At 40.7% G+C, this 13,719-nt stretch overlaps 1 protein-coding gene across 5 annotated transcripts in view; it reads right to left on the reverse strand.

Annotated features, from left to right (window-relative positions):
• ARL15 (ARF like GTPase 15) overlaps nt 1-13,719 on the reverse strand; it is a 1,581,679-nt gene that overhangs the window by 614,853 nt on the left and 953,107 nt on the right. For all 5 annotated transcript variants that reach the window (XM_078675074.1, XM_078675073.1, XM_078675071.1 and 2 more), the window contains one exon: nt 8,082-8,290. In XM_078675074.1, the coding sequence (XP_078531200.1) occupies nt 8,082-8,290 (209 nt within the window). The remainder of the gene's footprint in view (nt 1-8,081; nt 8,291-13,719) is intronic.

The raw sequence follows: 13,719 nt of genomic DNA on the forward strand, positions 1-13,719 counted from the left end.
AGTGTAGCTGGACTATACGTGAGCAATTTTGAGGTGGAACATATAAACAATCCCGTCAATCCCTACCAAGAACAGATATTATTCTGGCGTCGATATATTGACGATGTCATCTTAATCTGGGAAGGAGACATGGAGAGCCTTGCTAACTTCCATGCTTGGATCAATAGCCGTGATGAGTGGCTTAAGTTCACATATACAGCAAACAAAAAACAACTTGACTTTCTGGACATCACTATTTATGCTGAGGGTCTAACTCTACAAAGACCTATTATAAACCAACTTAAAAAAACAGTCTACTTTCATACCAAAGTTTCCACCCTAGACCACTAAGGGGGAATCTCCCTTACAGTCAATTCCTCAGGCTGCGTAGGAATTGCAGCAAGGTCACTGAATATAAACAACAGGCCAACGACCTAAGTAGTAAACTTGAAAAAAGAAATGATCCCAAACGAGTCATTGAAAAATGCATAAAGAAAGCACGGAACCAAAACAGAGACGGACTCCTAGAACCAATGCTAAGAGAGCAAGAACCTGACGTCTTAACTTGCGTAACTACCTATGGCCCGGCAAGTAACCAATTGAAGAAAATTGTTAACAAAAAATGGGGAATCCTCACCTCAGCTAATATAAAGTGGCCAAAACTCAGATTTGCAAATAAAAGAACTCGCAACCTGAAGGACATACTGGTCCACACAAGACCACCACCAAGAAAACCACTAGCTGTTACTAATTCACAGTGGGATACCCGCCCGGTGGTTGGACATTACCCCTGTGGGTCATGTTCCGTGTGTCCTCTTACCAAAGCCACCAAAGAAATACAGTTATTGCCAGATTTCAGATGGAAGCTTTTAAACCACACAAATTGCAATACGAGTCATGTGATCTACATGATCACATGCCCATGTTGAAAACGCTACATAGGCATGACGTGCAGAAAAATCAAGCAGCGCCTATGCGAACATCGTAGCAACGTCAAGTGCAAGAAAACGACGACCAAAATATCTAACCATTACTGAGAAGCAGGCCACAGAGTCAATGATCTCAACTGGGTAATTCTGGAGACTCTGAGTAACACAGACCATAACGCAGAAAGGATTCTCTTCGAGAAAGAGCAAAGATAGGTGCACAGACTCAGAACCGATCAAGATGGACTTAATGATAATATTCCGTGGGGAAATATTTACAAATAAAGAGTAATTTGAAAAATAACTAGAACTTGCTAACAATGTTAATCAGCTAACAGTGAAGAAGTGCAACCTGCCAACAGTGTTAAGGAGAGAACTGTAGTATATGCTGTTACAGTAAAACTATGACACATAAGGATCCATAAAATTGGGACCATTTACTGCAATTCATAGGGCCCCCCCCTTTTTTCCCAGGATCAAAATGGATTTCAAAACAATGACGTTACTACAATGACCTGCTCTAAATTAAAGCCCATAAGGCATGATGGACTACTGTAGACTCTGCGAGAATGAACACCCAACCTTTGAATTTACACATACTGTGAGGCCATGCACATTTAATGAGATCGTTAACAATTATTTTATAATATATGTGCACTTAAAACCGATTACTCTAGAAAACAGACCGCCAATATCTTCATAAGTCTGTTTACACTGGCAATTTCATTACATAAACTTGCGATCTCCTGCTCATTTATTTATACCTAATATGAGACTCGTGCACATCCTCCTTTATTAATATTTGCGCACCAAAATACTTTATTTTAGAAAACAGACCGCTAATACCAGCAGTAGTCTGTTCACACTAGCGATCATATGTACGCTTGAACTCGGAACCAGACGCGCTTCCAGGACCAGCAGTGGCAGAGTCAGAACAAGTCACAAGTCGGAGTGACCGCAGGTAGCAGAGAACGAAGTCTCGACAAAACCGTAAAGTATTCTTAAACTTTATAACAGTCTCTGAAACATTATTTATTATCATAGCAGGCCTCCCTGACCCACATGGATCCTGATGAGGTTTATTAAAACCGTGAACTGAGGTATGTGAAACGCGACGTATATCAGTTTTATGTTTGGTGCAGCATGTAGCGAACATTTAGCTTGAAAGAGAGTTGATGCACTAGAGATGCTGCCTATGCCCATTTACGTATTTGACAACATGAGGTGACTCTGGCCCCTAGGTTACCTACTGATTTCTGCAAGGGCGGTAAGACTAAACTTGTGTTAACCCAAAATCGCTGTCCCTTTGTCTAGTTTGTCCTTTCGTTTCACAGGTACCCAGTGACCTCATGAGAACACCACAGAGTGATGTTCCCTTCAACATAGATACACTAGGAAATACCTAGAAGTACTTTTCACATATAGAGACACCAGACGTCTTAATACACGTCACACCCTGATCCTGAAGAAAGCCCACCCGACCGACTGGCGATTAAGGGCTGGAACATGTCGACGTAGAGCACACCTTTAGTGTGAGAGAGTCATTATCACTCTCAGTCACCTACATTGTTTTTACTGCCTCCAGAAACCAGAACTATTAAATTACTATTCTGGCTTTGAGAGACTTTTAACAACCTTCACTATACCCTATCACTGTCACTATCACTGATCACTACTGTTTTTAACAAAGGGTATTACCTCCTGGTGGAGGCTGCATAACAACTAAACCCTATGATTATGCAGACACGTGTGAGGGCTAGCGGAGAATCAAGATATACCGCTTGACGTTACCATCAACAAACACGTGCATGAGGGTTTTAATTGGGACTAGAAAGAACAAATCCCGCATACCCGATGTTATGCAGGACAAGTGATCCTTCCTATATGATTAGATGATATATGACCTAAGGAAACTGAATGGATCACTTATTCCTTTCCTCCCCCCATTGATCTTTATTTATTATACAGTTTTTTTTATTTAGCATATATAAGACTCGGGCCCAAAAAAGAGCTGTAAGGCCTGGCATCCTTTGTAATATCGTCAGCACACTCGCATGAGCTTACTAGACCTAAAACATATAACTGAGAGGAAAAGGACTAGGCTGGAGGTAAAGATTCAAAGTCCTTCCGAACCTGACAAGAACAGGATGAACAATAGAGGGGAAACGTTTTGTCAATATTAAGAATATCAAGCTGTTCCGATGAGAAATGTGGAAACAAAGAGGCCTCTAAAGATGGACTACCATATGTGAAGCAACATAGCTCAGTGAGGTAAGTTCATGATGCTCAGCTCTGTGTATAACTTGCAGGCCATAAGTATAGTTAGAATCCCAGCAGGACAGACATGCCACTTCATTCTTCAGAGGTTGAGAAATAGAATACCATTAAAACATTTAACAGCAGCAACTCGTATTTATAGTGCTATGATATGTCAGTGCCTTAAACAGCAAGCACAATATGATGAAAAGTTATTATTACTGTTACAATGTTGTTTAGGCTAATTCTGAGAAAGGCAAGGCCAGAGATTGTAGCTACTAGATACATTGCAGGTCTAATTCACACCCAATTCGAGACAATAGAGGGCCTTTTGGAACCATTAACTTCAATAAGACATATATCTAACGTACTATAATGCCTGCAATATCATCGTGCACCTAATGTTGCATAGTTTACTTTCACAAGCAAAAGCCACATGCGAAATCTAAAACTCTTTTGGACATTAAGACGCAGTCACTGCTATCATGCATACCCATTAATAATTCTGGCCAATTAAAAATCTACATCAGAAAATCGGATTATTTCTGCATGGTTTGACTCATAATATTCTCCGACTGAATGTAGTCTCAATTTTGAAATAAAACAGAAAGTTGCACTACAAATCAATTTCTAACTTTTTTGTCAGTTTTTTAATTGAAGCTTATGGTTTAAACTTAAACAAGCCCAAACATTGTTTGAATAAAATAGTTAAGTGAGTAAACTATACTGTAGTTAACAATCATTCCTGAAAATTCATCCACACATTATCAGAAGGTTGGTTGGCATAAAGAGAATGTTGGTTATTTTGTAATCACATTCACTAATGTAAATAAAGAGTAATCATATGCCAAAGAGGGAATAAGTTATAAATACATTTTTCATGTGGTCTAAAGTGTAAATATTTCTAAACTCTATATGTGGAATATATGAAAGAAGTGGATAGTTTTTTACGACAAACATATACGTCATTTTATTTATCACATGATTTTTTTTTTTTTAATTTTTAAAAATCGTTTTAGCTTAAATAGATCAAACTATTAGTGCCAGAGAACCTGCAACATAATTTCTCTGTCTAGTGCATAACTTGGTCCTCCCACATTTTCCATATTTCATGGGGCCCTGCACAATATGAGGTTTTATACCACTGCAGTTTGTACAATTAAAGCACCCCCCCCCAAAAAAAAATACACACACACACACGCGCGAATGTGGACCAAAAACACAACATATTATATAGAGTAACTTTACTGATAAACACAGTTACGTTTGTATTACTAAAGTGAAACTGTTGAATTTCATCTGCCTCACAGGTTGCATGTTCCAAAGACTTTACATGAGGTAAACAACACTCCTAATAGTTACTTGTCCCCTCTCTATAAATATATCCACACACACACGTATATATGCAATGAGCAAAGCTTGATAACTCTTGCTTTCTTCCAACATCTAGTGAATATATATATATATATATATATATATATATATATATATATATATATATATATATATATATATATATATATATATATATATATATATTCACTGAAAAAACCATAGGTTTAAGGTCGTATATAGTTAGGTATTAGCATTTGAAAAACCATTGAAATTCACTCAAAAAACTATAAGTTTTAGTGGTGTTATAGTTAGCTGGACATTTTACTCATACAAAACCATTGAAATTGCTCCTATATAGTTAGTTGGACTAACTATATTTCGCGCACCCGCAATCCACTGCTGATGATGTCACATATTACATCATTCATGACATGGTCAGTGACATCACTGATGACATCTCAAATGACATCACTGATGACATCATCCAGTGACTGTGTGTTTCTGTAAAGTTTAAATATGTTTTACATATTGAAGAATGAGTAGATGTATAAGTGTCTGGATGAAGGATTTAGTAGGTGCGTGACTGACTGTATGAGTGAGTGAGTGATTAAATGTGTCTTACTGAATGCATGGGTTAGTGACTAAACTGTCTGAATGTGTGCATCAGTATGTCTGCTGTTGTGTAAGATGTTGTATGTGTTGATCAGTAGCTATATGAGTGGCTATATGGGTCATTGATTGGTTGCCCAAGTATTTGTATATGAGACTGCGTCTGTGTGTGGGTGACTGGGAGGTGTGGAAACAGCTGTATGGGCGGTTTACTGTGTGCATTGGTGTGTTGGTGACTGAATGTATATCTCAGTGCTACATGTCCAAGTAAGTACATATGTAAAACACAGTGCATGTGAGAGTTGGTATATATAAATGCCTATACATGAGAGCCAGTGATTATGCAAGTGGCTGTATGGATCAATGTGTACTTGTATCAGTGATTGTTTAAGAGAGTAAGTATGTGTTAGTATATGTTTGAATAAGTAAGGTGTTGTGTGTATAACTGTATAGATGAGGAAATGGGAGTGTGATTGATTCTTTGCATGATTGACTAGGTGTGTGAGAAACTCCATGGATGAGTGAAAGTGTGTGAGTGTCTCTATAGGTGTATAAGTGCATATGATAGTATTGTATTGATGAGCGACTGTATGTATGAGTGATTGTATGGGTGAATGAGTGGATGTGTGTGTAGACCTAGGCTATATTAAGGTTATATTAGAGTGTGAGGAGGTGCATCGTATTATCACATGAATGATATCATCAGTGATATGATCAGTGATGTCAAATGAGATGTCATCAGTGATGTCATTTGAGATGTCATCAGTGATGTCATCAGTGATGTCACTGACCATGTCATGAATGATGTAATATGTGACATCATCAGCAGTGGATTGCGGGTGCGCAAATTATAGTTAGTCCAACTAACTATATAGGAGCAATTTCAATGGTTTTGTATGAGTAAAATGTCCAGCTAACTATAACACCACTAAAACTTATAGTTTTTTGAGTGAATTTCAATGGTTTTTTAAATGCTAATACCTAACTATATATGACCTGAAACCTATGGTTTTTTCAGTGAATTTCCAAGGTTTTTTAAATGCTAATTCTATTAGCGGATAACGTTTTTATATATTCAGATGTTTTTTTAATGCTAATTCCTAACTATATAAGGCCTGAAACCTATGGTTTTTTCAGTGAATTATGCTAATTCCTAACTATATAAGGCCTGAAACCTATGGTTTTTTCAGTGAATTTCAAAGGTTTTTTAAAAGCTAATTCCTAACTATATATGGCCTGAAACCTATGGTTTTTTCAGTGAATTTCAAAGGTTTTTTAAATGCTAATTCTATTAGCGGATAACGTTTAAATATATTAATATCCTAGTGGGACCACCTGAGCACCCTAAGGGGTCAGGGTGTTTCTACCCTGCCCCCTTTTTGTGTTCTACATGTTGGTTTTTCTGCTTTTTTGTGCCTCAGTCTATTAAGATCCAAGATGGATGCCAACACTTCCTGGTTAGAAGTGTTGACAGCCAATGAGCATGCAGCTTTCTCAGGAAGGCATGCTGATTGGCTGTCACTGTCTGTCAACACTAGCACAAGATAGATGCCAACACCTCCTGGTTAGAAGTGTTGACAGCCAATGACCATGCAGCTTTCTCGGGAAGGCATGCTGATTGGCTGCCACTGTCTGTCAACACTCAAAACCAGGAAGTGTTGGCAGCCATCTTGTGCCTTGTTAGAACCAAGGCACAAGAAAGCAGTGAAACAAAGGTGTGAAACTCGCAAAGGGGCCAGAGTAGAATCACCCCGACCCCCTAGGCCTGCTCAGGGGGTCCCACAAAGACCCCAAAGGCAAAAAAAAAAAAAAAATTGTAAATGTCGGGGTACCCCGCGATTTAAAAAAAATTTTTTTTTTTTTTTTGCCTTGGGGGTCCTTGTGGGACCCCCTGAGCAGGTCTAGGGGGTCGGGGTGCTTCTACCCTGCCTTTTTTTTGAGTTCTACACGTTTGTTTTTCTGCTTTCCTGTGCCTCAGTCTACCGAGGCACAAGATGGCTGCCAACAGTTTCTGTTTTGGAGTGTTGACAGACATTGGCAGCCAATCAGAATGCATCTCGAGCTCAAAAGGTAAGCTTACAGTAAGCTTACACGTAAGCTGCTATAGATATATACATTTATTTGAACCTAAATTACTCAAAATCCACTGGAGCACATATCTTGAGACATAGCAAAGGCACATCGGGCTACCAGTCCCTACAATTTTGCCAAGTTTGGTGAAAATCCATTCAGCCGTTCGAGCTAAAAGTGCGACAGACCGCCCTATGGAAATTAACATGGGGAAAACACGTTTTGGGACCCCCTTTTATCTCGGCCCCCGCTTGACGGATCCCCCCCAAACTTTCAGGGAAGGACCGGAGCGCCGCGAGGCAAAGTTGCTGATAAATTCAGGCAGATTCCTCAACCGGCGCCAAAGTTATTCCCAATAGAATGTTGCAATTTACCTATGGAAATCAATCCTAACTATATATACCTACTGGCTTTCGCCAGTAGGTGTTTTATATATATATATATATATATATATATATATATATATATATATATATATATATCACTCTATAAACTCGTGTACTCTTATATATATATATATATATATATATATTTATATTATTGGAGGAGAAAAAGTTATCAAGCTTTGCTCATTGGAAGACCTGCAACTTTGCATAGATAGACGAGACTGCATTGGGAGGGCCACTGAGTCGTGCCTCACCTAAAATCCACAAGGGTTTATCATATATACATATACACAAACTAGCACTGATTTTGATATATGCACTACCAAATGATAATTAAGTGAAGTAGGGTGGTAAAATGCCATTGTAGTATGTGACATTTCTTCAAGTAAGCCTTGATGCACTTGATTTGTGGAGAATATACAATTTAGACTGAAAATAACATGGTTATTTCTGAGCAGCATAATTAAGGTTAAAGCCTAATAAAGCAGACTGGCCTGCATGGAGAATAAAAACTAAATACCTCTTGAATTGAGCGAGCAGCTGGCTTGTCCTGGTGGTTTCCTAAAATTAAAAATGGCAAGGTGCATAACTGCGGATGCTGAAGGGCGGAATGCAACTCGTTTCTGGAAGTTTCTAGATCGTCTTCAGAAGATGCACTGTCGAGCACGAATATCACCCCTTGGGATCCCTGATAGTATCGGCTCCAGTATTTTCGGATATTTTGAGCTCCTTGAAAAAACAAACGAGGAGCAGTTAACACCACAATTATCATCTTTTAAGTTTTGTCAGAAAATGAAAAAATCCCTTTTAATCACAAGAAATAATAACTTAATACATTTAGCTGTCAACATATAGCACGGAAAGAATTTAACATTATATCTGCATACAATTCATATTTGTAGTATTATGTTTAATCTAAGCATTACATTTTATATACAGGCATTTGACTGAGCAACGGAAATAACACAATTCCTTTATGGAGAGAAAGACGAAAACGAATGGAGACAAATAATTGATAACACAGAACTGCCCCTTCCGTTTCTTTGGTTGTAATTACTTGAGCAATCCTCGTGTAGTTAATATAACATAAAAAACATTTAGTATACTTCTTGGTTAACTTTGCATTTTTTAGATCTTAAGACAATGCATGCACTGCCTGTTGCCAGACATTTTTGTTAGCTTACATTGGGCTTAGAAGCAGCCCATTGTTTCCCATTAATTGGCCTCAATGTCACTATAAGTTGCTTGCTTAGTATTAGCGTGTGTGAGCTTTACTTCCCCGTTGTGAGTTTGTCCTTCCCCTGGAGCATTGACACGTTTCTGTGTCCTAACACTACTTGTGTTTTATGGTCATGAGTTTCTCTAGCCTTTCTTGAGACACAAATGCCTTATCTTGCAATGTATCCAGGATCACGTCTAGGAAAGGTTTCTTCGTTGAGGATTGAAGGAGAGACTAAGGGTAATTTACTGTTAGGCCCAAAGATTAGAACGTCTGCAGACAGGTTATTGTATCCTTCGACGCTTGACAAGCAGATGGAACTTTTATGAGCCCGTTATCAAGATATGGGAGAATCTGGAGGCCTGTTTATCTTACGGAGGCAGCCACTGGGGCGAGACACTTCGTAAAAATCGGCGGAGCTGACCTGAAATCATATGGCAGTACTTTGAATTGGTAGTGAGTGCCAGCTACTGTGAATCTGAGAAATGTGTGCTGCTTGGATTTATAGGGATTTGGAAATAGGCATCCGCAAATCTAGGCATTCATCTCTGTGCCTGAGGAGGTGCAGAATTTCTTGAAGGGTGATCATATTAAAAGATTGCTTTTTCAGGTACTTGTTCAGTATCCAGAGGTCCAGAGTGGGGTGCCATTCTCCTGATTTCTTCATGACCAGGAAAAAACGAGAAGAGAAGGCCCTTCCTTTTCGAGAGCTTGGGACTTTATCTATGGCACTCTTGCTTGCATAGCTAGCACTTCCTTCCAGAAAAGATGAGACTGAGGCGCTCTTTTAAGTGGAGTGGTATGCCGATTAGGGTGAAATCAAACTATGTCAATACGTGATGAGGTCCAGGACCCATTTGTCAGTTGTGATCTTCCGCCACTGATGAGAATATTTTTAAATTCTTGACCCCACAGGATAGTGTGCTGTAGGGGGCGTACTCAGCACTATAATATTGTTACTGCTTCCTGTCAATGTCTCTATCTGGTGCTGTCTGCTCCCTCCTTGGTGGTTGGTTGGAGTAAGCTGCCGCTGTTCAATATGGTTGGTGCTGCTGGTAGGTAGACTGAAAATGCTGCTGAAAAGGCTCGTACGACTGATACCTCTGGTATCCTCCTCAATATGAATAGGTGAATGTTCCACGGGCCCCTCTAATAGGTGTTTTATGGAACTGCATGGTGCCCAAATATCTAGCGATGTCAGTGTCATCCTTTATTGCTTGTAAAGCCTCGTCGACGGGCCGCCCAAACAAAGCGTCACCATCATATGGCATAGCTAAAATCTTATCTTGTACCTCAGGATAAAATGTCCCTTTAACCAACCTTGGCGTCTGAGGACCGCTGAACCAGCAAGCTGTCGGAATCCTACTGAAGCTATGTACATAGCACAATTTATGATTTACGACGCAGATCTTTTTCCCTTCTGGAGAACCTTCTTTGCTTCAGCTTTCTTGTCTTCCATCAGGAAATCAAGATATGTGGCGATGTCTGACCACATCTGGCAGTCATATCTGCCCAAGATTGCCAGCGAGTTCGCCGCACGTACAGTTGTGCCCGCCATCGTTGAGAACAGCTTAACAGTGTTATCAAGGTGTCTGCCTTCCTTGTCAGGTGGTGTTGAAATTGGCATGGAAGGGTTATTTGATCGGCGCTGGACAGCCTCTGTAGTAGGGTCTGGTTTCGGATGTCCAACCAGATATGTCGGCGAGACTTCAGGAGCTTTGTACTTTTCATCAATTCTTGGCCGGGCAGATTACACTGTGACAGGAGTTTTCACAATTTTAATACCTTCCGCCCAGATATATTCTACGGTAGGGATCGCTCTAACAGTTTTCCTAGATTGTTCATTAAAATCATATAGGAAACAATCTGATTGTTTTTATCATGATTGGAAGATGCAATAGCTTGGCTGCTCTCTCCATAAGGGTATGTGAGCCACCGATATCACCTGGTGGGGAATCCATTGGATGTGGTGCTGTAGGGGAAGGTGCTGGGATGAGATAATCGCCCCATTCATTGGTCAGAGATTGAGTATTGTGAATCTTACCCTCCTCTCTATCATCATCCAAGGAAGATCAGTCGTCATGAGTAGGCATAGCAATATTAGATACTGGGGTCATTCTCGGAGTGGCACGTGATGGCAAAGGTTTGGGTGATCTTGGTGCAGGAGGTTGTGGACGGATAGGGGATGATGTTGTCTCTTCAGGTGTAGGAAACTCTATATAATAGTCCTGCAACATGCCCTGTGAATCCTGTACAAGGGCTACGGGAACCTGAATCATGGCTTCAGGTGGTGGAGGAGGAATGAAATGGTGAGAGTGCTCCACATATTGCCTTGGCTTTTCTATATATTTCTGTCTTTGATATACTTGTTGATAATTTCCCTTTCATCCCTTTCGTCCTGGTACTTGACATTAAGCTTGGAGGGACTATGAGCTGCACCAAAAGGTACATCATCATCCTTGTCAGACTCCTCTAAATCCAATAAATGGCTCGGGAACACATTGCTAGGTGAAGTATGTTCTGGGTGCAAAATGTCCTGTGCAGTTCCATCGTCGACGGTATTGTCGACAAAGTCATTGTCAGTTCCAGCGTGAGGCGTAACATGGGCGTTTTTTTCGTTGGCGGTTTTGTTGACAACTAAGTTGTTTCGCCGTCCACTGTGCCATCGACCCTCTCATCATAAATGTTGTTGGCAAGCTGGTCTTCTACGAGATTGCGGTCATCAATGCGGTCATCGTCGACGGGGCTGAGGTAGTCGATGTTGTCATCGTCGGTGTGGTCTTCAATAAGATTTTCATTGACAGTTTTGGCTGTTGCCATGACTGGCTCTGAAGAGGATTTTACAAGTGTAAAGACAAGGTTGAAGGAGTTGAAGGCTCCAATCTAATGACCTATGAGGAAAAGTTTTCCTTATGTTCTCTATGAGAGGTGCCTTTTGAAGATTCATGGTGTGTCTTTTTTAAGATCAAACTTGTACTTTTTGTGAGTTTGATGTTATTGAGGGAGTTGGATTTTTCTGGTCAGGCATCTCCCAATGGATATTTTGTGTGAGTTTAAGTCTCTTTTTTAGGCCTTTCTGTGCATCACTGCTGACCCTTGGTGTGACCTCTTCCTTTTACTTGACTTCTCTTATAAGGTAACAGCATCCTCCCTGTCCTCTTCCTCAAAAACAACAGTTGTTTTAGCCTTACGTTTCTGAAACCATAGTAAGAGCCATCTCTCTCTATCATTGGGAGTTTCAGAAGAAAAGGTTCTACAAATCTTACAGCCCTTTACCTTGCGGGCAGAATGACGGCAGTATATACACTCCTTATGAGGATCTTCTGAGCGCAGCCTCTTCTTTCCACAGGTCCCAAAAGGTCTAAAGAATGCTTTCTTCAAGGATTCTGTAATTTTAATGTCAGGTGTAGAAAAGTGAAACAGCAGAAGTAATCTGGATAAACCAAATCTAAATATAAGATGAAGAACAGAGCAGAGCTCCAGGAGACTCCCATTCACAGACGTGTAGTAGAAAATCTGAGGGAAGATACCTCTGCTGGGAATATTCTAACACATACTCCTCAGATCCCTCGCCTCTGTGGGCATAGGTGGCCAGGCCCTAGACTGGCTGACATCCTTTCTGACTGACCGGACTTTTCAAATCTTCTCTAATACGGCCACCTCTAAAATCCACGCATCCCCTTACGGAGTTCCCCAGGGCTCGATCCTCAGCCCTCTTCTTTTCAAGCTATACGTCATACCTCTGGCCCTTATTGCAGAAAATGCAGGTCTTACCCTGTTTACTTACGTCGACAACTCCCAGATTGTTTTCTCTCTAACACATTCTGACCAAGCTTCCACCTCCCTCCTCCAGTCAGGTCTTAGGGAAATATCCAACTGGATGAACCTTAACCTACTCAAACTGAATGGAGGGAAGACTGAAGTCCTGGTCTTAGGTCAAAAACAAGACCTCTGGAGCCCCAAACATTGGCCATCAGAGATGGGCGCCTTTCCTTCACCATCTGAACATGTGCGCAATCTGGGAGTGACCGTGGATAACTGCTTAACAATGCAATGCCAAGTAAACAAAGTGGCAGCCATCTGCTTCACCATTTTGCATTGGTTGAAGAAAATCTTCTGGATGCTGCCACCTGACACCCAGAAATCCGTAATAAATGCCCTGATAACTTCTCGATTGGATTATGGAAATGTACTTTATTTAGGGGCAACCAAGGCAGTAACGAGAAGTCTCCAACTAGTTCAAAATGCTGCTGCGCGTTTGCTATGCGGCAGTCACAGAACTGATCACATCACGGGGCGCATCCGTGACCTTCACTGGCTTAGAGTGGAAAGTCGAGTCAAATTTAAAACCTTGAGTTACATGCATAAAATAAAGACAGGTAGTGCACCTAGGGCCCGATGTAGGTAGGACTTATTTAGCGATTTTTAATTACCGAATTTTACCGATTCGGTAATTAAGAATCGGTAAATAAGAAGGGGGGGTATGTAGGAACATCCAGATGTTCCATTTACCGAATCGGTAAATACCGATTTTGACAAGGGTGCAGGGGGTGTCACTTTGACACCCTCTAGCACCCCCAAAAAAGGTTTGGGGCCACGTGGCAGGCATACCTGCCCTAAGGGCAGGTCTGCCTGTCATATGGCACAGGTGTGCATGCACACATGTGCATGCACACCTGAATCGGTATTTTAACATCAAATTGAATTTGATGCTAAAATACCGAATCAGTAAGCCTTGTGGGACTCAGAATAGTCCCACCTACATACCAAATTTACCTAATCGGTAGAAATACCGATTCGGTATTAATTTACCGATCGGTAAATTTACCGATTCTGTAAAATATGTGTCCCTACATACCAAAGCTCAAATACCGGTCGGTAAAGGCCGAAAATACCGATTTTCGGCCGTTACCGACCGACCTACATCGGGCCCTTAGTT

The sequence above is a fragment of the Lissotriton helveticus genome, chromosome 2_1 (assembly GCF_964261635.1).
Source record: "Lissotriton helveticus chromosome 2_1, aLisHel1.1, whole genome shotgun sequence".
NCBI lineage: Eukaryota > Metazoa > Chordata > Amphibia > Caudata > Salamandridae > Lissotriton > Lissotriton helveticus.